The sequence below is a fragment of the Penicillium waksmanii genome (genome assembly GCF_028829765.1).
Source record: "Penicillium waksmanii strain IBT 27052 chromosome Unknown utg000007l:1.0-4314555.0:1.0-4317578.0, whole genome shotgun sequence".
Taxonomy (NCBI): domain Eukaryota; kingdom Fungi; phylum Ascomycota; class Eurotiomycetes; order Eurotiales; family Aspergillaceae; genus Penicillium; species Penicillium waksmanii.
Window position 1 is genome coordinate 1,570,654 of NW_026643253.1, and position 26,085 is coordinate 1,596,738.

General features: G+C 49.0%; 7 protein-coding genes across 7 annotated transcripts; 3 read left to right on the forward strand and 4 right to left on the reverse strand.

Moving 5' to 3' along the window:
- Positions 1-385: 385 nt before the first annotated feature.
- N7481_007406 (uncharacterized protein) lies at positions 386-7,804 on the forward strand (the record flags this gene model as incomplete). Its single annotated transcript, XM_057266625.1, has 17 exons — positions 386-1,441; positions 1,496-1,694; positions 1,752-1,984; positions 2,030-2,229; positions 2,312-2,772; positions 2,826-2,900; positions 2,953-3,156; positions 3,220-3,291; positions 3,346-3,647; positions 3,787-3,930; positions 3,982-4,083; positions 4,154-4,367; positions 4,424-4,592; positions 4,653-5,254; positions 5,312-6,306; positions 6,419-6,874; positions 6,947-7,804. 17 exons carry the CDS (start codon positions 386-388, stop codon positions 7,802-7,804), a joined length of 6,342 nt encoding a protein of 2,113 aa, XP_057120826.1.
- Positions 7,805-8,237: 433 nt separating this feature from the next.
- Positions 8,238-9,706, forward strand: N7481_007407 (CCDC90 family protein; the record flags this gene model as incomplete). Its single annotated transcript, XM_057266626.1, has 2 exons — positions 8,238-9,459; positions 9,522-9,706. 2 exons carry the CDS (start codon positions 8,238-8,240, stop codon positions 9,704-9,706), a joined length of 1,407 nt encoding a protein of 468 aa, XP_057120827.1.
- A 1,986-nt stretch (positions 9,707-11,692) lies between these two features.
- N7481_007408 (Zn(II)2Cys6 transcription factor) lies at positions 11,693-13,601 on the reverse strand (the record flags this gene model as incomplete). The annotated part of the gene is made up of 4 exons (XM_057266627.1): positions 11,693-12,225; positions 12,288-12,955; positions 13,047-13,382; positions 13,411-13,601. The coding sequence occupies 4 exons, from the start codon at positions 13,599-13,601 to the stop codon at positions 11,693-11,695; spliced, it is 1,728 nt and encodes a 575-aa protein (XP_057120828.1).
- A 969-nt stretch (positions 13,602-14,570) lies between these two features.
- Positions 14,571-14,861, reverse strand: N7481_007409 (uncharacterized protein; the record flags this gene model as incomplete). The annotated part of the gene is made up of 1 exon (XM_057266628.1): positions 14,571-14,861. The coding sequence occupies one exon, from the start codon at positions 14,859-14,861 to the stop codon at positions 14,571-14,573; it is 291 nt and encodes a 96-aa protein (XP_057120829.1).
- Positions 14,862-17,009: 2,148 nt separating this feature from the next.
- N7481_007410 (uncharacterized protein) lies at positions 17,010-17,921 on the reverse strand (the record flags this gene model as incomplete). Its single annotated transcript, XM_057266629.1, has 1 exon — positions 17,010-17,921. One exon carries the CDS (start codon positions 17,919-17,921, stop codon positions 17,010-17,012), a length of 912 nt encoding a protein of 303 aa, XP_057120830.1.
- A 742-nt stretch (positions 17,922-18,663) lies between these two features.
- N7481_007411 (AP-1 complex accessory protein LAA1) lies at positions 18,664-24,883 on the reverse strand (the record flags this gene model as incomplete). The annotated part of the gene is made up of 2 exons (XM_057266630.1): positions 18,664-22,029; positions 22,082-24,883. 2 exons carry the CDS (start codon positions 24,881-24,883, stop codon positions 18,664-18,666), a joined length of 6,168 nt encoding a protein of 2,055 aa, XP_057120831.1.
- Positions 24,884-25,118: 235 nt separating this feature from the next.
- Positions 25,119-26,008, forward strand: N7481_007412 (post-initiation translation factor DPC29; the record flags this gene model as incomplete). Its single annotated transcript, XM_057266631.1, has 2 exons — positions 25,119-25,320; positions 25,383-26,008. The coding sequence occupies 2 exons, from the start codon at positions 25,119-25,121 to the stop codon at positions 26,006-26,008; spliced, it is 828 nt and encodes a 275-aa protein (XP_057120832.1).
- Positions 26,009-26,085: the final 77 nt, after the last annotated feature.

Consider the following 26,085-nt stretch of genomic DNA (forward strand, 5'->3'; position numbering starts at 1 on the left):
TCAAAGCACTCACAACTATTTCAACTCAATTCCTCCGCGTTCGATTCACGTGTTTCACCACCCCTCCTCGTCGACGGCCAGGAGTCGGCAGCGCCTTACCAACCTCACACCATGTCTCTCCGGGGTTGTCCCTTTTACCATCTTCTCATCCAGGAAACCGAGCCAGAGCAAAAGTTTCTGAACCATGCCATTGCGAGACTCGAAAAACAAAAGGTCGACCTCTCACTTTTCGTGCGGGACCAGTCCTTGCATGATTCCATGATACTACGGCCAGCTCAGATGATCTCGCGTCTCTGCAAGGTGTTTGAGAAGTTGGAGAAAAAAAAGCCTCTCTGAACAAGTCTCGGTTGAAATCTTCAGAAATATCGTAGCTCCCCTTATGCAGATGCAAAACGGGCCGTTTTCACTCACTCAATGCGTCGAACTTGCAGGCTCCGCCTTACCGATTGTCACTACCCACCTCACCGTCTACCTCCGGGAGGTATTGACGTTGCTCCTGAGAAAGGAAAATATATTTGAACAGCTTTTGGCCAGTGAGAGATACGCCGAAGTCATCAAACGCTGGATCACCTCAAAACAGCACCAGCAGCTTCTTGGACAGGCGGTGATGGAGAACCTGGCTGGAAGGGCCCTTCACCTTTGCGGCGCCTGCCCTGGTGACCATGGAATTGGCGACTCATGTACTGAATGGAGTGATATTCAGGAATTGATGGATCAACTTGACGAGTTCACCGGGCTCACTCAGGCCGCAAACGAACACCCACCTTCAAAGCAAGAGAACACGGTACCCTGGGAAAAGATGAGGGTCCTCGACCGCGACGAAAAAAAGACAAATCGAACTCGCGAGAAGAAGAAAGAGGAGTTTGGGATACCTTCGTTTATCAAGGAAGGTCTTGAAAAGCTGCATATCCCACTACCCCAAGGGATAAATGGCTTGGCCAATACTACGGAGCAAATTCAGCGAATGATACCCCAGCTCATCAGCGCAGCGGTGGATAGTTTTCCTTGCCGACTATGCTCGGAGAGACTGACCGGAGATTCAGCCACCCTCCCTCTACCGGACGATCACGAGAATGTTTACCCAATGGCCACGACCGCGGAACAAATTAATCTTTACGGCGAGCGTGTCGGAGCGTGGAAAGTCCTGCTTTCTGACTTGGCGATGGAAAAAGTCAAAAAGCTCATTGACGAGGGAAAGTTTCCTCAAGTGGAATACAACCTCCGGGAGCTTGCTCAAGGGCGAGGCTTGAAAAGGCGATCCCGGCAAGTACCTCATGGGTCAAAGGCAGATTTGGTGCCTGTGATCCCTCTTCACTTTAGTCCTCTTCCAGGAGAGATCTTCATCCTCTGGCAGGTTGATGTCGGCTACTACGATGAGTTGACGGCAAGAAAACAGTTTGGCCAAACTATCAAAGTTTGGAACATGGTCAATCGCGAACAGGTATGGCCCATTCTCACATATGCAGATTTCATACATGCTCATCATGAATTTTAGCTTCTCCCGGCGGTCGATTGGATAATCAACCTACAGCAGCATTACAAGGAAGACATTGTGGATATCTGCAAAAAGGACCCGATCAAACTCCCGGACGGGAGTTACGTGCCCCAACGTTGGGAAATTCTCCCGGTCTATAACTCTACGAGTCAACCCCAAAGGGCAACTAAAAAAAGCCAAGTCCTTGTCGACATACTGGGTGAGAGAAATCAGTCTCATTCACAAGGTCTGAGCTAATCCATATCTCTCATGCCAGGAAAATTTACCAATGTCACGGACTCCTTTTTGAAAGCCCTTTTAAGGGCGAAGGGTTACGAAGAATTTCCCTTCGACTTATCCCAGGAGGAGATGCAAATCGTCAATCATTCCAAAACGTCAAGTTTGATATTGGGGCGTAGTGGTACCGGCAAGACCACATGTCTTCTTTTCCAGCTCCTCGGTAAACATCAAGCCCGAGAGGGAATTTCGCATACGAATCGCATCAAACAGGTCAGTAATTCGAATCAAAGGGCTTTCCGTACTAACATAACATAGCTCCTCCTCACTCGATCTCCTCATTTGGCCGCAAAGCTCCAGCTTTACGTACGCAATCTCATCGACACTGCGTCAGGCACCTCGAGTACCTGGATACCACCAGATGAGGAGCCAGATGAAATCCTGAAGCTACGAGATGTGAATTTTCCTTTTGTCTGCACGTATGACAAGTTTCTTGGGATGTTAGAGAAAAGCATGCAGTAGGTTTCCTCTTTCGGAGTCATCTATTATGATGGTCACATCCGATTCCATTCCATGCGGCAGTTTGCTGACCATGAATAGGAACGCCGACCGGCAAAATTTCAACGAAGGAGACCATGCAAAATCGAAAAACAAGCCTAACCAAAAGAGCAACTTGAAACCAACACCCGTCATTGATTTTGATATTTTCAAGTACGAGTACTGGGGCTGCCTTTCTGCATCTGCACCCCAAGGCTGCCCACCGGAGCTCATTTTTGCAGAAATAATGGGAGTTATCCGGGGGTCAAGAATTTGTGCCAAAGATCTGCGAGCGCTTTCCCGTGAAGAATACGTGCCCAGGGAATCGAAGGTGTCGCCTGCTTTTCCAGGCGTGGCAGATCGCGAAAAGGCTTTCGATGTCTATGAGCGGTATGAGAGACTCAAGAAGCAACGCGGTCAAATTGATGATTTGGACCGTGTCATGGATGTGCTGAAATATATCATGGAGAACCCGAGTTTCGCATCTCAGTTACGCCGTTGCTTCGAAGCAATTTATGTGGACGGTAGGTCCAGCCTTTCACTTGTTAATCTGTGGTGACTGACTTATTGCGTTTAGAGATCCAAGACCTGAGATGCGTCGACATCGTTTTGCTTTTCAAGGCTGTGTTCAACGCTCGTGGGATTCATCTAGGTAACACATCGTCGATGAACTTAGACATGGCCGTGCTGACAATGGTTGATAGCGGGCGATACAGCGCAGTGTATTTCCAAGGATTCAGTCTTCCGCTTCCCTGAGGTCAGAGCTGCCTTTTTTGACGAACATGAGTCTACTGCCGCCTTTTTGAAACAGAATGTTGCCAAGCCTCGCCAGTTTATGCTGGCAAGAAACTACCGTTCTCACCAAGGCATTCTAAGCTTTGCGTCGTGGGTCATGCAGGTGCTTTGGAGTGGCAAGTCATGAGAAGTCACGAATGATCTATTACACCTCAAGGGCTAACTATAGCTTTCAGGTTTCCCCGAAACCATAGACAAGCTAAATCCCGAGGTTGGCCAGATCGATGGCCCAGTACCCATCATTTTTGGTAAGTGGGCTCTCATTAGTAAACAGCAAACTACTCAAAACTAATCCTTCTTAGCCGGATTCGATTGCTCTGTTCTCTCCTCAAGAATGATCGGTGTGACGAAAATGAACGACAAAGTCGCGAACTTTGGAGCCGAGCAAGTAATCCTTGTGCGGGACGATGACTCGAAAGTCAAATTACAAACAGACATCGGCGAAGTGGCTTTGGTTCTCACAATTCTTCAGAGCAAAGGAATGGAGTTCGACGATGTACTCATCTACGACTTCTTCGGGGGCAGCGGCCTTGGAAGCAGCTATCGATGTCTACACTTATTGGCACAAGAGCCGCGAGGCGAATTCGATTCACGGAAGCATGCGGTGGGTCCATCATTCGGAATTTTCCTGTTGCGCTTTATAATACTGACCAATTTTAACAAGCCTTGTGCGCGGAGTTGAAAGTGAGTAGCCCCTGGAAGGCATCATTTTATGAAAGTGGACGGTCTAACATCTTTTCTAGCAACTCTATGTCGCGGTGACCCGAGCAAGAAAACAATTATGGTTCATGGAGACGAGCGAAAGCGCCCTCGATTCCATAGTCAAGGCACTCACTGAAAACAACTGCCTGAGGCTTGTTGATATTGCAAGAAAGAAGGATGAACAAGTATGATTGTTCTTGCATATTCTCACGGTACTCGGCTAACTCATTTTCCAGTCTGCGGAGAAGTTGAAGGCTCTCCGAGCAGGCGGTTCTGTCGATCCCGCGCAATGGAAAAAGCGTGCCACACAGCTTTTCCACCAAATGAACTATCAAGCGGTCAGTACACTTAAATCTTTCCGAATTTCATGACAGGGTCATTTGAGCAGGAGCTAATGAATGGTTAAAGGCAATCTTCGGCTACAACAAGGCCGGCGATACCGAAGGTGCCGAACGCGCAGAGGCATACGATTGCCGTCGCGAGGGGAGAAGCCGCAAGTTTAGAGACATCGATGGGTCCACGAGATATTTCGAAAAGGCAATCGAATTGTTCCGTGGAATCGACATGCTGGAAGATGCCGCAGAATGCTACGAGCAAATTGGCAAACATGACAAGGCTGCCGGTTAGTTTCTTTGAAACAGAAAAGAATTGTTGCAATCAATGCTAACTCCATTCTAGAGATTTGGAAGAACAAGGGCCAGCTTCAAAGGGCAGCTAAGATTTACGAGCTAGGGTTATTCTTCCAAGCCGCATCAGAATGCTATGATGTCGATGGGGATTTTGAGAAGGCTGTCGAAGTCCTTCAAAGAGGGGACAAATTCGACGATCTTATCATTTACCTTAGCCGGTATGTCTCGATCATATTTTTCAATTGATCAAAACGAACGCTAATTTATCTTTTCCATAGGAATCCTGACAAGCTCGACACCAATGTTCGACAACGGTACTCACGTCTTTGCAATATCCTGCTGAAACAGGGCCGAGTTTCTTCCGACCTGAGAGTCGCGACTATCAACCTCCTTGGTTCCGAAGCCGAAAAGGTTGACTTCTTTATTGAGTTCGACCTGGTGGATGATCTTTGTTCGTACTACGCCGCGAACGAGAATTGGATGGAACTATACGAGACACATGTCGAAAACGGAAACGTGCCAGAAGCAGTGAAAATTGTCAAAGAGCACAATTTGATCAACCAAGTCGAACCAGAAACCTTCAAACAGGTCTTGAACTATGTCATAGTCTCAAGTATGTGGACCAAGAAAGTCGTTCTCGAAGTTGGATTTTTCGATACAGCGAAAGAAATTGCTGAGGACTTCCATGATGTGATCTGGATGAAGGATCATATCTCTGAGTGGAAAATCGTCTTTGACATTTTAAATGTCACCAATGAAGATCTCGGTGATCCTCAAGGCTGGTGGGAGATGGAAAGACCCACTGACGACCTCTTGTGCATGTTTGGTAATATTTCTCCGGTTTTGTTTCGTTTTCAGAAGCACCTGGAAGTGTCAACGAGTAGGTACTTACCAGGGGATATGGTTATGTTATTTGCGAGGCTATTTGAGGATTTAGCCTTGCAACTAAACCAAAGTTCAACCGAGAGCCTCACTTGCAACAAAACTATGAGCAAAACCAGGAACGAAGCTCTGAATCTAACCCAGAGCCCAAGCTGGAGCACAACTCGAAATCAAACAGGGAGTCCAGTCGGGAGTCCAGTCCAGAACCGAGCCCAATATTCAACCCAAAAGCTGGAACCTCCAGATTTATTCCTCGCATCTCTCTACCTTGCTTGTGGAATCTATAGGCTCGGCAGGCATGAAAAAGCGCCTCTCAAGCAATACTGGTCGAAGTACTGCCCACCAGTCTCCGCAGGCAATTCCGATGACACCGTAGAGGCAGTTAACTTCCAGGCTATGGCATGGGCTAAGAGCATGTTTGCTGATGCCATGGACTTCTTCGATGCGCGTGCAAAAGCCCTGATTACACAGGAATTTCCTAAACGCTGCACACCCTTTTTGCTACGTGGACTGTGCATGAAAAGACGGACGGGGCAATGCAGTCAGCTTCACGAGCGACTGACTACCGAAACTTGCTCAGGTGCTTTGGGGTCGCTCATTCTGATTTCGGGCTTGTACGCCCATCTCACCAAAACATATATGCGCAGAGTCATGTCAGAGTCCTTTCAGCGAAATTTTCTAGGCCGCAGGAGGTATTGGTTGCAGCAGCTTGAAGAGAAGATTATATTTGTGACGCCCTTAGATCAATCCGGCCAGGCAATAATGGATCTCCGACATCTACTTGCAAAAGGGAAAGGCGATAACGTCGCAGGTAACGTCGCAGGTTGTTGGGAAGACTTGCTTCTTTTTCGAATGAAGAAGAACTGGTACGAGATGCATACTTTTACTGGAATCCTGGAACAGTGTCAAATTGCGTTTTTTCTTGGCCCAAGGACAACGACAATCTTCGCGCGGACGCTGATGAGAAAGATAACTTCCATCCTGTCCCGTCATCCGTCGTCGGATCATCCATTGATATCAACTAAAGAGGCCCTTCAAGCACTGGAGAGAGTACGTCGAGTAGCTCCTACAGCACGCCAGGATTCGGGACGTACGGAATTGGTATTTCTTTTCCAATCAAGCTATTTACTTTATTTTACTTTACTGACTAACCTTTGAACAGGCGCGTGGCCTTCATGGGTTTCTCAATGCTACGAAACCCGTCGACAAGTTGCTTTTGTCGAATCTCCACCCTATACTTTCCGTTGTCGAATTTGGAGTTACGGCTTTCCTGTGTGCAATGAACCCCGGTAATGCGGTCGTGTTGCCATCCTCATGGGCCTTTCTACACTTGCCTGATATCATCAGATCCCCACTCGAGTTGGACGCTGCGGAGCCACGAGATAAGGACAGAATGGAATGCATTATACCTCTCCGGGATGTTATTATTTCATTCTGTATCATTTTCGAGAAGCTCGATAATGAGGCGCAATTGCCATTACAATTCAAGGGCCGACATAAGTCTCCAGCTGTTCCCAAACGACGAATTTTCGACTTGCTGCTTACCGTGATGCTAAATTTATCTCACTACCCTTCTCGGCCACGTGGGATTGATAGTTTGTCAGCGCGGATCTCAAAGGTATCTCTCTCTGTTTAAAGTTCAGGATCTCCTTAACCGTGAGATGTATCAATGCTAACAGCGATGTTGTAGACCCTAGCACTGGTAGCCCCACCCAACTGGGCCTCCCATACGATGGAATCTCCAGCTAAGCTGCGTGAAGGCGTGAAAGCAACATTTTCATGTTATGCCGGGAAAAACACGCTCCAGGTTGTCACACTGAACGACAAAACTACCGCTCCAGCATACCTGAAAGGATTTGTCGATGCCTCAGCACCAGTCATGAAAGTCAGCGAATGCATTAAGAACAGGTGGGATGACCAATTCGAACAAGATGTCCAAGATTCTAGTGCTGCCGCGTTCCATTCCGTTGAATCTTCACATTCTGACGAATATTCGCCGGTCGAAACCAACAGCATCATCTTCCTTCAAAGGCAATGGAGACGCAGGAGAAAAATCCTGGAAGAAAGGCACAAAGCTGCACAGAGCGTTGAAGGAAATTTCAACATGATTCTGTTCAATCATTGCCAGTCGCTTCTGCGTGCAAAGAGAGCGGGGGAGACCTTGATCCCCAAATATCTCCACGTTGGGGTGCGCTATCTTGTATTCACACACGGGTATCGCTTCGTTGTCAAAGAGGATCTTGTGAAAGGCATCCTTCTAAAAATGAGAGAAAAACTCAGGTTCTTATTCGAAAATAAAGAACTGCGAGCAGCCGATCTGGAGGAACTGGATGCTCTCCGTGGGGAGACATGGAAGGCCGAAAAGTCTGCCCGAACGAACTCCGGGCATCATTTGTTTTCCAGGCTAGAGTTAAAAATACTGCCCCTCAGCTCTGACACCTTGTCTGTTACAGAGGCCACACTCGAGGATGCCCTGGGCAGGATGACAGAGATGTATCAAGTGGCGTCAGAACTCCAGGGCAGGCTGAATGCACTTTTCGCTGGATAGCTTTGAATCTCTTATCTGTAATTTAGTAAACATATTATTGTTCCCATAGATGCAGAATTTATCATGAATTCCAATTCTTTTTCAGTTTTCATCTTCTTCGGTGCGCAAGTATTGTATACTCCTCGCTGGCCAATCACGGCACTCTAAATAGGCGATTACAGCGGACGATTGTATACTACTCGCATGTGAGGCAGCTACTAGTATTTACTAGGTCATACAGCTATTTAAATAGCTGACCTCCTAGTACAACTAGTATAAACAGAAACTATTACATACTCTGCCATCAAACCAGTAATACTAGTAATACTAGAAAAAACAAGGCATCGGGTGGCGTCTCTCGTTTGTATGTGATGACTCAGCGCCGCCGTGGGGAACCAAAACGTCACTGAAAGTTGGCCGTCGGGAAACTTTTGTCCTTTCGACACCTCCAACCATGGCGACTCCTCGACTCCCCTTCCTCTACCCGAGTCTGATGCGAGCTGTCCGGTCATGCCAACCAAGAACCTATCAATCCCTTCAAACAGCACGCCCGCGCACCTTTCACGCCAGTCGGGGGCGCCACCAGCAGGCCTACGCGCGACGATATGGCCCGGCCGTTGCTCCGAACACGCCTCCCAACTCCTCCAATCCTGCCGAAAACACATCAGACCAGGTCGCGGATGGCACAGGAGAAGCTCAGGTGGAGATAAACACAACTGAGCCGAATATTTCCCCGTCAGAGTCATCGCAGTCCCAATCGCAGTCGCCGCCGCAGCCCGAATCCGAATCCGAACAACCCCAGTCTCCATCCCCGGACTCCTCCACAGAAACACATGATGCCATTGATGCTGTTTCTGCCACCGAGGCCATGGATTCCTCCGCCACAAATACCACGGAGCAAGCTGCCGCCGAACCGACCACGACAGAGGCCTCTATTGAGCCAGAAATGGAGGAGGAACAAGCTGAAGATGACAGTCCGGAAAACCCATCTTCTTCCTCTAAGTCTTCGAAAGATGTCGGCGAAGAAATGTCGCAAAGAGCTCCCTACGCGAATCAAAGCGCCTTCGAAGAAGTGTACCACATGCCCTCCCCATCAACATACCTCACCCCATCCGGAGAGCCGATTGCCTCCGGCGAGAAACCCCCACATCTGAGCCCCGCGCCCTACGTCCATCATTTCGATACATACTCTTTAGTCCTCGACCTACACAGAGGCGGCTACACTAATGAGCAATCCATCACCATTATGAAGGCTGTCCGAAGCATCTTACAAAATAATCTCGATTTCGCAAAACAAAGCCTGACCTCCAAGTCCGACGAAGAGAACGAGTCCTACCTTTTCAAGGCAGCTTGCTCGGAACTTCAGCAGTCTCTCCAGGCCGCCCGGAACTCCGAGACCCAACACCAACGCGCATCGAGGGGCCAGCTAGAGCATGAAATCGACATTCTGTCCCAGCGCCTTACCCAGGAACTTTCCGGCATGAAGGATGATATCAAGGGCATGTTCAATGACCACAAGATGTCTACGCGCGAACAGCAGCGGATGATTGATACATCGGTTCAAGAATTGAACTATAAGATCACCGTGTCTCTCAACAGTGACGGCAAGAGTGAAGCCGAAGGACTTCGGTGGGTTCTGACAAGACGTGCCGCGTTGACTGTTGCCACCTGTGCCTGTGAGTTTCCTTCCATATTCACTTACACCTCTAGACTGCTTGGATTCTAACCTTCTTTCTAGTCATGGCGATCGTTTTCCTCAAGTACGTTTCCACCCGCAAGGTGCAGGAGCCGAAGGTCGTCAAGGAGGTTGAGCAGCCTGTCGCCAAAGAGGTCACCAAAGAAACCCATATCGTCCATGACTCTGGAGTCCAGAAGAACGCACCATCTATTGCCGAAGCGCATCTTGGCGAATCTCTGGGCTGATGTACAGCATAAAGCCTTGTCTACACCATTCATTTTTACAAAACATTTTCTTTGTCAATGCCTGCTTCAGATAGATGAAGCTTTGTACCAACACCATCTATATATTTTGATACCCAATATACAACCTTATAAACGACCTTTGATTCCCATTCTTATTTCATTACTCATACTCAACAATTAAGCAATTTCAATCAATCATACTAGGGTCCCCCTCCCCCTTGCCCTTCCGTTCTACGTAGTGCAGGGTCACCGCCTACCGAATTCCATTTTGCCGACTAATCTTATCGGCATCCCCAGAAAGTAAAAGTAACAACCACCACTCCACGACTTACATTGAAATCACCCCCATTCTACCAAAAATGTCACAATTACGTTCAATACTACCACGAGCCCTAAAGCTCCCACTCACACAAACACCCGTCCAACACCGACCATTCACCCAAACACATTCCACCCACGGCAAAAAACCACTACCCCCACGCCTCAAACTCAACGACGAGGACTTATCAGTAGCCTACCTAAAGGGTACCGGACCAGGCGGGCAGAAGATCGTAAGTACTCCCAATCCAGCCGGCAATTAAGATCAGTAGTCCACTTCGGCTCTTGAATGATACATAAACGAGATATGTTGGGTTGGGTTGGGTTGATTCCTTAGAACTAACACCCACCACAGAACAAAACCAATTCCGCCGTACAAATCAGCCACAAACCATCTGGCATTGTAATAAAATGCCAAGCGACGCGCTCGCAGTCTCAGAACCACAAGATTGCGCGGTCGTTGTTGGCGGATCGTGTTGAGGCTCATTTAAAGGGGGGATCAAAGTCCAAGTCGGGTTTCTATTAAGGCTGAGGCGGCTAGGAAGAAGAAGGCTAGTAAGGTTAAGAAGGCTAGGCGGAAGTATTGGGGGTTGGAGGGGGAGAGTACGGAGGATGTGGAGAGGGGTGGGAATGATGGGGAGGTAGTACTAGATGCAGATTCCCTGGCAGGTGAACATGAGGATGGACTTGAAGATGGAGGTGAAGGGATTGAGCAGGAGGGGGAGGTGCAGAAGGTTGAGTCAAGGAAAAATCTGAAGGACAAGGAAGAGAGTGTATAAATCCTGGTGGCATTCTTGTTGAGGGAGCTCCAAGAATGTCTCTGGGGTTAGGGATGATATCTTGCATTTATACCATGTATTGTTTGAAGATTACTCTACAGCGTTGGCTTTTATTCGAATGGACTTGTATAGTATTTAATGATGCATTGAGAAAGACACATAATTTGAACATAACATAACATGACATTAATTCCATTTACATTTGGTGGGATCCATCAAGTACGACCAGTCAAGGAATACCGAGATCTCTCAAATCGGGCCAGTTCTAAAGCGTAATTCGTGCCTTGGACTTAGAACTGGATAGTAGTCTTTTGGACTGGCTTTGAGATCAACGGACTATCTGCGGAGCATGACCCTTCTTCTCGCCTGCGATGTAATCGGGGTTGCCCCGAAGATTGATCCACCAAGTACCTTCTCGAAAGAAGACCATCGAAAGGAAACGAAACCAAAAAACAAGGATTGAATAATCAACATACTTCTGTGGGTGGGTACGCACCCCAGTGGGTTGACTGAACAGAATCTTAATAGTCTTCCTGGATTAGTCCGCATCGCCAAACGCGTACGCGTCCAGGATGCTGTAGTCGAGAATTTTCACAACCAGTTCTTCTGGGAGGTTCCCAAACGAAGAGCTCGAAGTTGGCCGCAATGATGTGCGACTTGCTGCTATTTGACAAAAGATGTAGTCCGATAGTGTTAGCCATGCAGATTCATTTCTTTATCACCGAAGTTATTGATCAGACAGCATCCCAGCATTCCACTGAAGATACGGTATGTAGATACCGCTAGGTTAAAGAATCCATGAGGTCAACAACTTGTCAACTGATACCAGCTGATGCTGCTCCAAATCGGTTTCAAAATCAAGAAGTATCCGGGCTCCTTGGAAAGAAGTTCAAATCAGACAATAAATCCCAATTACCCCGGCCGAAGCCCCCAGGCCCAAAAACTCCGGGAAATAATAATTCGTAAAACTGTCCTCCGGAAAATCATCCACAGGAACAGCAATAGGTAACGCCTCCATAACTCGTGGTCGAAGTTTCTGATGTACCTTCGCAATGATATTGGCTAGTGTATACGCCGCATGACAAGGGAGGCCGATGCCATGCAGCCATTGGACAAGATTGCAGATCAAAGTGTCCAGTTCGGCGATATTATATGTAGCCGCCAGTTGTGTTTCGTAGTTATTGAGTAAGCGGCAGATCACTATTGCCGCGAATGTGATCATGTGGTAGATATGGTCGCTCAAGTGGCGGGTATGTTGATCCACGGCGTCCATGGGCAGGTGGAGGATAGCGGTTGAGTGGCGAATCATCTCCGAAACGACCGAGTCTCGGCCCCGGGCGGATTTGGATTTCAGGGCGTGTTCGTAGAGGATTAGGTTTGAGAAGTGGAAGCCCATTGAAAGGAATTGTGATCTTGGTTGTACTGTGAGATGAAAGTGTCAGCGTGATGAAGATTAGGTAGGTGGTGAAGGGGGAATCGCATACCGAGGAGAAATTCCCACTCCCTTCTCCAAGTTTGTAAATCCGCAACTGATTTCAAAAGGTCGGTCGGGGCTTCAATAAGATGCCGGTATAAAGTCCAATAAAGATGAATTTCCGCGACCATGCGAGTTTCAAAATTTGTCGCGTGATCAGAGTCCAGAATCAAGCGGGTCCGTTCGATGTGCCAGGACTGCAGCATCGATCGACGACTTGTACCTATACAATAATGCAAGTGCGCCAAGCACAGATGATTCCACAGGCATCCAAGGCTGGCCGTCCTTTTGTCCAACCGAGCAGACGGTGGTGATTGAGCCGTAATCTCCGCAAAAAGCGGATTGGATTGAGAATGCTGTAGGGCAAATCCGCTAAGGAGCCAGGTATCGATACTCAAGGGCACCTGTCCCACGGTGGTCGACCACATGCAGAGAATTAGAGCGGCTTGAAAGAATTCCAGGGATTGGGGCGCCACTAGAAGGGTGCTCGAGACCAGCGAGCGAGCACATTCGTATAATTTCGGAGCGAGACTGGCGGCGAGTTCTTCCGAGGTATACCGGACGGCTAGGAGACAGCAAGCGCAAAAAAGCAGTGGCGCATTCCTCACACGGGGTAGAAGTGGCACCGGGTCGGACTCTGGGTCCCACATAATCCAGTCGCCATAGTGTTCGAGAAAGCTGCGAGGAAGGAATTAGAGTCCTGTAAAAAGATCATACACTCTGGGGCTAATTTCCCAAGGGGGCTGCCAAGAATGCTACCAATACATACATTGAAATCAGGGTGAGGGCCAGATCGGGAGTGATAAGGTCGTCTAGCACCGATCCCAGGGATTTTGTGTCAGGCGACGGCTTCAGACCTGAGTCGGTGGCCAGATCGCGTATGACCATGATCGGAGCCGCGGAAGATTCCGTCTCCTTGAAGGCCGCTGGGGTTGGGTCACCCGCTTCCGAGCTTGTCAGTGCGCTGGCAGGCGTGTTTGAGTCATCCCCTATGCTGGGAGGACCTTCGCCCAGTCTGTCCAGGAGAGTGGCAACTGTTCTTTCCAGGCGTTCAAGTCTGATCATCGTGTTAGTTTTGGTTTGCTGGTAGACTTCACTGCCTGGACTGGGGAAGAATGTAATTCAATTCATACCGCGCATCGGTACCGGAAGACGGGGGTATCGGATCAGTCTCATTGCCCTCTATGTCGATCAGCGAGCAGTTCTGACGAAGACGTTCACATCTGAGGCAGGCTTTGCCTGGAACACCAGGTTCGTAGCAACGAGTCTTCTGCTTTCTGCATGAGGCACACGCTCGAGAGGCGCGCCCTCGATCTGGCGGCATCGCGGACCCAGCAAGAAAGCAAAAGCCTCGAGGAAGAGGGGATTAAAGGAAAGACATGGTGGAGTGAGAGGGTTCGGTGTAATGCCAATGGAATTGACCCGATTGTAGGAAAAGGAAGAGTATAAAATGTGGGAGGGTCCATTCCCCACTTTCACTTTCACTTTCGATCAGAAGTGGAAGTGGCACTTCCGCAGTCTCACCGCCTGAGATATCAGGCCTCAACATCGCTTCCACCCGAAACTACAGTAAACCAGCAGTATACTAGTGATACTATGGTAATTTTGATCTAAACTAATATTTCAAATACAAAACCAAGCATTATACTAAATATTTACTAACCGCATTACTCACTATGGGGGCTGTTCAGCAATGCATCTGAAGCCTCACTGCCTCCGTACTGCCTACTGACTATACTAGTATTACTACTAGCATTAGCATTGACTATTATATTATATTGCATTGCATTGTATACTCTACAGAGTTAAATTGCTATAGTTTATATACTACGTATTCCATAGTATATTCTGTAGCGAGTATCCAAGGAAGGAACTTGAACGCGGAATCAAATCCACGTCGCTCGTTCCTTCCCAAAACTGTTCTAGGCAACTCATAGCGCGCTTAAGCTCACCTCTCTTACCTCCCTCACCTTCATCACCTTTCAACTTCCCCCTCTACATACACCTACTGGCACTGCTACTAGTATGCAAGCCTCCTATCCTACATCTCGGAGCAACTCGGTCCCCATTCTTATTTGTTCCAAATCCATTCGTGCCCCACAACAAATTTACCAGATCGGCGCTCGAGCCCCGGCCCACATGGCTACCAACTCTCCAGGAAAGGACCCCTTCGGGATGCTTCCGTGGCATGTACTTCGTGATATCTTCTTACGACTGGATGATCTCCCGACACTTCATAGGCCATACCAGGCCTCCCCCCGGCGTGTTCCAATACCTTCATGAAGACAGCCGTCTATTCGTCACAGTTGTCGAAGCACTTGTTTCTCAAACAGGACGAGAAGAGGGACATAGTCCCCTTGTTCAATTCTGCCTCAGAACCTGTGCTTACCTCTGGTGGCGGTTTGAAGATCGGGACAATACGCAGAATCCGTTGCCCAAGTCCTTTCAGGATGTCTTCTATCAACTTCAGAATCCCCTGCGTGATCACAACCTCATCACTTGCCTCTTTACTGAGGCGGAGGTCCGTGAAATGAGGCAACAGGAGAGGGCAGGCACAGGTCTCACGGAGGAAACACCGTTTCATGGTCAGTGTCTTCCATCGTCAACACCGTCTTTATGTCTTGGTCGTCTACTTGCATTGTCTTCGCATCTTGAGGCGAGTCTTCTTGATTGTTCCCGTGATTACTGGCTTTTACTTACTCCATCAGGTACAATTGTATGACTGCTTTCATGACTGCATTTCTCTTTGTCTAGAATCGTGGCCAGAGATACCTTTTTCTCCACGTTTTTCTTTCCGGGCAGGTATGCCGTGGAAACAACGACCACCCGGAATACGAATCATACCTGTCGACATCGGACCGCCAACCTGGAATGAGCAACAGCGGTTGATGGGGGCGATGCTAGCATACCATTTGGCCCGAAAACTGAAATTCGCGGGCAGGAATTGTATTCTTCGGGTTTCTGGAAGCCACTGGACGGCAAAGTTCTTCAACGAGATAATCAACTATGACGACTCGTTTCTATCATTTGGGAAGTTCTGGCAAGTCGACTACGCAATCAAGAAGGAAACCACTCCCTTGCGAATTTTTCATTCCACTTTTTCGTCGAAGGTATCTTCCTGGCTTTTGTTCAGTGGGCTTTGGACCGCAAATCACGAGAGACGGGGGCGCCGGCAATGGCAACACCACGCCCATCGCTTACCCCTTTGAGCGAGGAAGAGTTAGAATTGCCAGATGATCCATTCATGGCTCAGGGGGGATCTAGCTCAAAGGTCTACTCTAGGTCTAGGTGTGATGCAGCTCCCTGGAAGTCTTTTCTTTGGGAGAAATTTTCCGAATGGACTTCGTACCTTTTTCCGACGATTCGGGTTTGATTTCTGGGATGAACGCCGGATGGTGGCCCTAGGTTTTATGGCACCTGCCAACGAACGATTCACCAGTTTTCCGGGCTTTGTCTCGCCAGGTGTTTAACAGATCTGGTACCGGTGGACGAGTTTGTTGTCGCAGGAACAGTTTGATGGATGGGTCGACTTTTCAGACGAGATTTTTGACAAACCCGGAAATCATATGATATGAAGGTGTGAGGATGCTCGGATACTCGCAGATCAGGATACAATGGAATGTCAGGTAACGTCCAGTAGCGGTTTCACGAAGGTAATAAGCTTGGAGAAGAAGAAGAGGTCAGGAACTTGGTACAGGGGTCCGGCAAGGCAACCAGGTAGCAACCTTACGGGCTAGTCACAAAGAGGCTGAAAGGTGGTCTGAGTTTGTGTGTACAAGCAGGCCAGTGTATGTGGTGGTAATGTTCAACATATCTCCTCAATTCCAGACATCTTGAAGCAAAAGCAAGGCACTCACTAGTACTTAATTTGGACCTTAACTTACTAGTAATAGCTAGTTACTAGTATGGAATTATCTATGTACTGCTACCAATAGTAGACTGGGAGGATCTTATTATGAGCCGCCAGACTCTGAAACAGTGGCCACGCAGCCTGGGTATAGTATATCTAGAAGAATAAATAATACCACGAGCCATTTGGGATCTAGTACTAAAACTAACATAAAAATTAATCTCGAAATACTACTGTATGTTTATGTCTAGAACGGCTCTGTGAGCATCTTGAAGTCATCGTAAGTATACTATACCTAGGTATAGTATAGGTCTATACATCGTTTTAATCATCTCATCTCATCTCATCCATGCAAAAAGGCAAGCATCCGAGTCCTTGGAATGCTTGGGGCGATTCAATCAACACGAATGCCAGTTCTGCAGTCCATCATGGAATGGAGCTGGTATCCTGATAACTGACATATTAGGCGTCCTCATACCATCTGGGTGGGAACTGTTATCCTTCCAAATATATAAATATGAGCTCCCTCTTACGCATTCTGAACTTTCTTTTCAGTATACTAGTCCTAGTATTGAAAGTCTCCAGGTATTATTGTTCTGAATATTTATTATCACTATGAGCGACTATACAGGCCCCGGTACCTATAAGGTGTGGTCTCGACACAGTGGGAATGTGCTCAATCTAGGAAATGGGGATGAGGACGCGATCGCACTTAATATCTGGTAAGCGAGATTCAATTAATGCGGTTAATGCGAATGTCCTATTGAACTCTTCTAGGGGTGCTCCTGATCCGAATAATCCACAATCTTCCGATGCCGATAACACTACGTTTACTATTGCCGCTGCTGGGGCCGACGAGTTTCTTATTCGTAATTATAAGAGTTACAAAGTATTGCTCTTATTTGCCTTGATCGCTTGGGCTTTGTCGATCGCAGCCCAGACACGCTCTGCCAAATCCTGCAATAGAAGCTCGGTTGTCAACACAAAATCGTGCTCGCCGTCTCCCGCTTGTTCCAACATCAGAGCATGAAATGGTATAATTAGGTCTCCCCCCTCAATCGTGGGATTACAGCCATCTCTCCCTCTCGTGATGAAGATTCTCTGGGTCATTCGAGGAGGTGGGGGATCGCTGATGTGTCTCTCAACAACAGGGCGACCGTGTGCGGTGATATAGACATGGCTCGGTACTGGCATGAATGCTGGCGTCCAGGACTTGATCTCAATAGAGCCAGATCTTTTGATATCGATGGTAAGCCCCATTCTTATGTTGCCTTTTGATGTATTGATCCACCAAGCGATATCCCTTTCCAGTTTCGCTGTTGTCTCGGAGAATCCAACTTCTAATGCCACCGTTGGAAATTTGCTCTGCGAACGAGTTGGCTGCCACGACCGGTCTGCCTGCTTGCTTCGGTCGGGGGTCTCGACCAGGGTGGATCCGCAATTTGCAAGCCGTCGATAGACTTTCATCTCTTTGGCGAGGGCCGCAATCAGTATGTCGAAACTGGACGCCGCTTCTTCGTGTGGTCGGCTAGGCATCGTGATGATCAGAATCTGAAGCGATGGCGAGTAGTCACAGCGTCCGGGAAGTTGTTCGTCGCGTTCAGTCAGTGTCTCTGATGGAAAGTTTTTCAAGACGACGAAGCGATCCTCGATGGAATCCTGAGTGAAGAGGCTCTCCATTATGCAGTTTTCGGCGTAACGATAGACGGGAGTATCAGAGGGAAGGTGCGCGAGAAACGTACATGTCCCTTCCTCCTCTGACACAATACCCTCGTTTTGATACGCATACGACATCTTTTTCAGTGACAGAGAGGAGAATAATGGGTGTAGGAATGTTTGAGGAATATCTTTGTTGTGTTTTGTTCCTGAATAACCGTCATTGAAGGATATTAATGATGTCACCTTGATGCCTTAACAGATCCCAGACCAGCGGCTTGATGAGTACAGACGGCAAGCAGAGGCAGCACGCAGAAGAGGGCGGAGTCGAGGTCAGTAATAGTAGTATGTGGTATTCCTACATACTGGGCAGGTTGAAACGCCTAATAGACAGCATAGATCCTTGCCGGTAGCGGGATTATTTACTTTATTTCTTCTTTTCAAAAGAAAGTATGCATCAGTATTTCGATAAGTTTACGATTAATTTCAACTTGAAGGTTGGATTCTATGATACCTTGTAATATACTTGGGATAGAGGCTAGCACGCACTGTTACTAAGATAGTTAGTGGAGAGGTAGTGTACTAATACTAGTAGTAGAATGAATAATACGACAATCCATCCATAGTAAAAGCAAAAAGAATTAATTTCGAAATATGTTTATGTTTATACCGCGCCATGAACAAAGTCATCATCATAGGTGTAGGTCTATACATCAGTTAAAATCATCTCATCTCATCTCATCTCATCTCATCTCATCTCATCTCATCTCATCTCATCTCATCTCATCTCATCTCATCTCATCTCATCTCATCTCATCTCATCTGTGCATCGAAGACAAATAGCATCTCTACCAGCATCCCTGGCCCGGTATCCCACTAACTAAAAGTCCATCCGAAGAGCAATACTAGGCTGCACCTGCTGAGTATTCTCAATAGACTCATCCGACTTAGCAGTCCCAGCACCAATACCTGCACTGCGAAGAACCTCTTCCAAAAGCGCCTTCTGCTCTGGGCTCATACTCGCCACAAGGGCCTTGAAAGTGAGTTGGTCCGCCTTGGCAAGTTCGAGCAAATGGACCGCCGATTCCTTATGCACGGCTTGGCCTTCGCGTTTAGCACGGGCAAGCAGGGCAGACATGATGAGGGATATCGCCGTGGGCAATTCGGTCGGTGAGAAGGTCGTGTTGGCTACGCAAGACACGAGCGTGCGTGCGACGACTGTGCGGGAATTTTCTGGGTCGCTGGGGATATCACCGTTGTCTGGGCAGCCGACCAGGAAGGCGATGAGTCGGGGGAAGAGGTAGCGGGAGATCACGTCGTCGGTTGTGTAACGGGGATTGGGCTTGAGGATGATTGAACGTAGGCAGCTCGCGGCCACGGTTGCGAGTCCGACATCTTGGAGACAGTCGAGGAGTTCATTGAGGACTCGGTTGATCACTGGATCTTGCGGCGGAAGGACGTGTCCGCCGGCCGTGAGGAGGAAAGTGATGGCCAGAAGAGTATTTTTGGCACATGGCATCGAGGTCTCGGATTCTCGGCGCTGGGCAATTGTGAGAATGGTGAGAAATCGAGTTAGGCAGCCTCGCAGTTGGAACGCAACGACGTCCATTTCTTCTGGTATGTCGGTTGAGTGGGTGATGCTGTGAACAAACTGTCGGAAAATGGGAAGTGCTTGGGGAACAACCTGGGTCTGGCAGATTCCTGTAGCCAAGATGGTCGTGAAAATGTGCAGGATGCAGGCGTGGAGGTCGTTGCGGATAATGGATGGGAAAACTGAAGCGACATCCACAAGTGATTTGAGGGCCAGGCGAATGAGAGTCAGAGAATCGTCGGAGGTTACGTTGAAGCGGGCGAGAGGTGTCGATTCACGTAGGTTGGGAAGCATGCCGGCGAGAACAAGGATAATGCTTCTTGTGAGCTCGAAAAGCTGTTCGATATCATCCGACAAATGATCGCTGCGCTCCTGGTCACTCTTGGCGGCAGGGTGGTCCAGGGAAAGATTCTGAGCGATCTCAACGATAACCGTCTGAATTGGGGTACTTTCCGTCAGGACAAGGCGGTCGAAGGTATCCATAGTCTCGGAGAAAATAGCATCCTGGTAGATGGCATTTCCAGAGATAATTGGTCTCAAGATTCTCTTGAGGGCCTGCAGGATTCCCAGACGCTGCGAGGGTGAAGTGCTTTGATCGACTAGAGATTCAAATGCCAGACCAAACAAGACAAAGAAGAAGGCCACTGGTTCTTCACGGTAGTTGATGGCGTCTCCCTTGCCCTTCGACTCGGCGACAGACGATTCTTCGTCCTTCTTCTCACCCTCCTTGTCCTCCTTCTCATCTTCGGGCTGTTGCAGCTTTCCATCAAGAGCATCGAAAACAAAATCAATATCCTTCTCGACTAAGCCAGCAATAGCATCAACAAGGTTGAGCCAAGAGTCTTGGTAAAACTTGAGCAAAGTTTCACGATTCAATGCAGCGTAGACTTCATCCAAATTGCTACTCGAAGTGCTCGTGCCCAAAGCACCCGAAATGTCTGGCTCAAACCGCAATCGAGCATATTCCTGGAGAGAGGAAAGCCACAACGGAGTGAGCTTAGCAATGTAGGGCTGGACTACCTGAGCAAGGTATTCTTGGTCAAAGCTTGCAATCTGCAGTCGAGCCCATGCAGCGAACAGCGCCAGTTTGACCATAACGCGGGCATTAGAGTTCAAGCCCTTCAGATCTCCAATCTCAGTGGTATCAGGGTTCTTTGCGAAGTTTTCCAAGCCTAGAACAAGCAATTTGAGGATTCTACCCATGCGATCCACATTCGTCACAATTCCCGTAGAAATGAAAGTCGCCGACACGTTGATCGCCTCAGAGGCAAGCTCGGCCGACGAATCTGCAGCGAAGGCGGGGGTAAGCGCGGATCCAATCTGAGCCTGATATTGCTCCAGCAACGAGGCCTCGGCGAAATCCGGATCAGGAGTCTTTCCAAACATCTTCAAGACCTGGTCAATGATCTTCAATCCCCAAACACGAAGTTCAATGACATTGGCAGTCGATGCCAGGAATGCCATTCGGACAATATCTCCAACCTTGGCCTGAAGTGCCTGCTCTGCCGGAATTGCCTGGTCTGGCAGGATTGCTTCTTGGACAGTAGCGAGCAGCTCGGAAAGACAACCCATGGCGAAGTTGCGGGTCTGCCATTTAAGCAACTCCTGCCCTGCAACGCCATTTGCAGAGTCGACTTGCACATCGCCAGCACCGGCAGCAAACCCAGCAACCTCGTCGTCAGGGATATCCGCAGCACCGGTCTGCACGGCTGTGGTTGGTGGGGGCTCAACCTTGTTACGGGTCTTTGTCATGATATTATTGCACCGTTGGATCCATAGTTCAGTCTCAGTGAGCGCAGTTTGCTGCAGCCATTCGGTAATCATTTTCTTCAAAGGCCCGCTATCGGGTGCATCGTCGAACGCAAGCCAGATATCGTCTTCGAGGCCCTCGCTAGCTGTCTCCACTACTGAAGCAGCATCTCTCTTCATCAAGTTGCTGAGTCCACGCACCGCAACATCTCGCATGAAATGGTCGCTGGCGCGGAGTTCGGTCTGGAGGCGCTTCACGTATCCAGAGAAGTCAACAAAGCTAGAAGCATAAAGAGAGAAATGATCCAAGCATTTGGAGCTTTCCGTGACCAAAGCAGGGTTTTCCTCCAGCTGGAATTGGCGGAGCAGTGTGAGAATGAGATTCCGTGTTTTGGCAACATCCTGCAGGTCTGGTCCCAATACGTTGATCAGAGAATCAACGCATCGGCTAATTACCACAGGCGTCAGGAAAGACATCTCAATGTTGGAAGTGGCCAAAGTAGCGGACTCTTCGTTGTGGGTGTCAGCATTGTAAAGCTGCGCAAGCATGCCCAGAGAGCTAGATGCGTATGGTGAAAAGGTCAAGCCAGCCGAGTTGGCCACCCGTTCCAATCCGCCGAGAGCCCAGAAATGAACGACGGGATGGGGGTCGTTGCAAAGAGACATCAATACGCCAACGATGGTCTTCAGATGCAGACCCGCAGCCATGCCGCCAATCTGGGAATGAATACAGCCCAAAGCAGCAGCACATCCGGCTCGAGCATGCGGGTCTCTGTTCGAAACGATGGTATCAACAAGCCAATTCACCTGTGCATTGGTGCAAGTGTTGCCGGCACTATCGCAGAGACGACCCAATGCCTCAACGCCAATGGTTCGCACAATTGGGTCGGCATCGGTAACGAATTTCTGTTTCAATTAGTATCCAATCCAATGGTAGTCACGGGAATTTGAGGCATACCTGAATAAGCTCCTGCAAGGGCTTGTCCGTAGACGGATTTAACTTCCCAGCCACAAAGTCAGTTTCCTTGACCGAAACCTTCAGCACGTGCAAAAGCGCCACGGATATGTTGACACCCAGGGCGGCCTTTCTCCCGGGGTTTCTTTGAAGGCCCTGGGAAGTCAGGAAGGTAGCAATCTGTTCCATGCTGCTTTCCTGAATTTTGGGCGAATAAAGCGCGATAGCGACTGAGAACAGGTCGATGGCCGAATTGACGACACCAGTAGTTGGAGGGTCAACGGCTATTTCTCCAGCTCTCGTGCTATACAAGAGCACTGAATCATGCTCACTTGCTTGGCAGATTGGGAAAGTCAAAGCATCATCCACATCCTGATCCGCGGAGTCGATCGCAGACCAGGCAGGGGCATTTTCATTGCCATTTGATCCAGTCAAGGCTGCATGGATATATTCACGAGCGAGTCCAGTAACGCCAAAGCCATAATTGTCGCAAAGATCCCACAGCCCATCAAATTGACCAGTGGATCCAGCAATCGAGCTTTCCAAGGGCCGGTACTGCGCATCTGGGTCTGCGAACGAAGAGACGGCCAAACTCAGAAGAGTGGACTGATTGATTATTTCCCCGTGGCTGGGATGATGGACATGTACCAATTTCGAGAAACATTGGAGAACCCGGCGGCGTACCAAGATAGTGTAATCATGCAGTTGGAGCGAGGGATGAAGACGATGCGCGATTTCCTCCATAGATTTGGGGCGCGGAACATCTTCCAGGAACTCAACCGTATTCTGGAGCATAGCAGCTATCCGCTTCGCGCCATCGGCAGTGATGAGTTTGCCGTTGAAATCCATAAAAACGAGCAACGAGCTGAGCGCACATTCGCGGACATGAGCCAAAAAGCTTATCTCGAGCGTGCTTGGTTTGGCAGAGTTCTCCTTGCTAAGATGCTTTGGCAAGGCATTCTTCCAAAGCAACATCAATTGAGAGAGGTGAATCTTAACAAAGCTTGGCCCGAGGGGCATCAGCCCTCCAATCAAGATCCAGGCTACCTGGATCTGGATGCTTGCAACGCGCAGTTCGGAGGTACTGCTAATCTTGAGTAAATCCGTCGCTTGGGTGAAGACCTGAGCAAAGACGTCAACTGCACCATAGAGAGGCTGCAGGCGCGAAGTACTAAGCATGGCCGAAAGTCCATTTGCATAGCCCACACATCGACGAGGAGCCTGACGCGGCGTGGCAAGTTGACCAATCTCTCGGTTGAGGCTGTTCATACAAATTGTCACGCAAGATAGTAGCTGGTGTGGGCATGCGAGCACGAAGCTACGCAAGCAGTGCGCGGTATGGATCTGAACAGTGTAGCTTGGATGAGGCAGCACTTGGAGTAAGGCGTCACGGCAGCTATCAGCATGAACGCCAAAAGCAGAACCAAGTGAGGAGATCAACGAGGAAAGTGCACTGACTGTGCTTGTCAGAGTATACTTGCTCGGCTCCCGGCGCTCCTGAATGACTTGCGGGTAGTCCTTGAGAACATCATTGATGAGCCATCTAGCAGCATTCAGCTGACTATTCTCTCGAAGCAGCTCACGGCCAATGGTATCCTCGAGGATAGTCTTGACAAACTTCCGAGTCATCAGCAGGCGAAACCGGTTATATGTCACTGTCGGGTGGTTTAAAAGTTCGAGTAGTAAGTTGGAGGCGATTTGTCCATAGCGCTCATCGACAACCTTATCTCCAAGATTCCGAAGGACATATTTGTAGCATATACAAATTCCAGCACGTGTGCGGTTCGTAGTTGTGCTCTTCAAATATTGCGTTGAGAGTTGGCGCAGAAGATCTGGGAGAAGGAAAAAGAGGCGCGAGTCCTTCTTCGGCGCATTCACCGCAGAAGATTCAGACATTTCGTCCTCCTCTTCATCCCCGGGTCGCGGACCAGGCTTCTTAGACATGCGTTTTGACTTCTTTGACTTCGGCTTGGGTGCCGCTGTAACATGCGCTTCTGTCGCGTGCAATTTAACCAGACCTCGACCAAGACATGCCGCAGCAGCATGTCTCACCGGCGCAATCGGGCTATCAATGACCTTCCACATGATAGTCTTCAAGTTTTCGAAATCATTCGCATTATCGAAGAACGGAGTCGTGTTGATCAATTGCTCCATACAACGGCAAGCATGGACCTGCGCAAAGGTCGATTTGTCACTTGTCGCCGCATTGCGCGCCTGTTTCCAAATATCACGGCCAGTCTGTTCATCGATCGGGACGCCAATTCCAATCACAATCTTGCGCAACACGGAAAATATCACGCCCCGTAAGCCAGTATGGTTGCTTGCGGATTTCAGAAGCTTCAGCATACTTGCTGTAGCCACGTTCGACTGCATGAAGGCACTCTCACCCGCTGCCGCAAAGACCTCGCCCAGACAATGCGCCGCAGCGAATTTAGTCTTCAGCTCCGCTTCGCTCTTGCCCGCGTTCAGTATCCCGATCAAATCGGTGATTGTCTCGAAGAGGATCCCTCGATCCCCTTTTGTCAGGATTGCACCAAAACATCGTCCCAGGTTATTGCGGAGGACTCGCGTGAGGGTCGGGGAGGATAGGGTCAGGATCTTGAATAATTCCTGCTTCAGTGATTTTTGTTGCGATGAGACCTGAGCGGCGTCGAGACTGGAAATATACTGGACTAGGTCAGAAGTGAAGGTGAGCAGGTAGAGGTCTTGCTGCTCCGAGGGGAGCGCATGGAGTTTAGGGATATCCAGCTCCGGCACCGCATTTTCAGGAGATGAAGATGGAGCAGCGGATTCGGAGGTCGACATTGGAGCACGGTATATGAAGTTGTGGAGTCAATCCCCATCAACAGTGGAAAAAGGGGGGGTGTGGGGGTGAGGATGAAGAAGATCGAGGTATAGAAACAGCGTCATCGCCTAGGGTCCCCTTCCCTTATCGTTGTGTCCTCACCGCGGAGTCGGAGAAATATCGGCCCGGGTCCTATACTCCAGGCGCAACATCCACTTTTTGCCAGATACCTCATGGTATAGAATACCACCACTCATGGCGCTTCAGATCAGCAGACTCCTGCGTTTCCCCCGTGGGGCTGCTGTCTGCAATGCGTGCCGTGGCTTTGGGACCTCCTCCGCACTCTTCTCCGGCCACAACAAATGGTCCACCATCAAGCATGACAAGGCCAGAAATGACAAGGCAAAGAGTAAAGAACGCCAGATGGTGGGCAAAGAGATCAGCAGTGCTACTCAATGTAAGTCTTCTGGAAATTTCAGCGCAACAATCGGGTACTAACGCTCCTCTCTTCCTTCTTAGTATGGGGCGCCGACACGAAGTACAACCCACGGCTAGCCCTCGCGCTTTCAAATGCGAAACGAGCCTCCATTCCGAAAGTAATCATCGAAGCGGCCATTGCACGCGGCCAGGGACTCAGTTTGTCAGGGCAGGCGCTTGAATCGGTCACAATTGAGGCGATGCTCCCTGGAGGGGTTGCTGCAGTCGTGGAATGCCAAACGGACCAAAAGGCACGAGTGCTACAAGATGTGCGTTACATGATCAAAAATGGAGGAGGAACGGTGACTCCGACGACATTTTTGTTTGAGAAGAAAGGCAGGGTAGCCATGGAGAAGAAAGATGGTCTGAATGCAGATGACCATTTGGATCAGGCTATCGAGGCTGGCGCAACGGATATCATTACGGATGACAAGGGCCGCATCGTCATATTTACCGAACCTTCAGAAACGAAGAGTGTCGGTGAAGCCTTCACGAAGCTGACGGGCCTCATGATAGAGGAATTGGAAATATTTTGGGATCCAAATCAGGAATCCCTGGTCGAAGTACATGATGAAGAGCAAGTGAAGGATCTTGAAGATCTACTGGGATCCCTGCGCGATGACCACAGTGTTCAGGATATTTACTTGAATGCTGCTGAGAAGTTTTAGAGCCCTTTGCCGATAGTCTACTGGGCTGCAGCTGCCCAGGTGTACCTACTCGTTGCAGAGACGTTGGGGGAAACAGT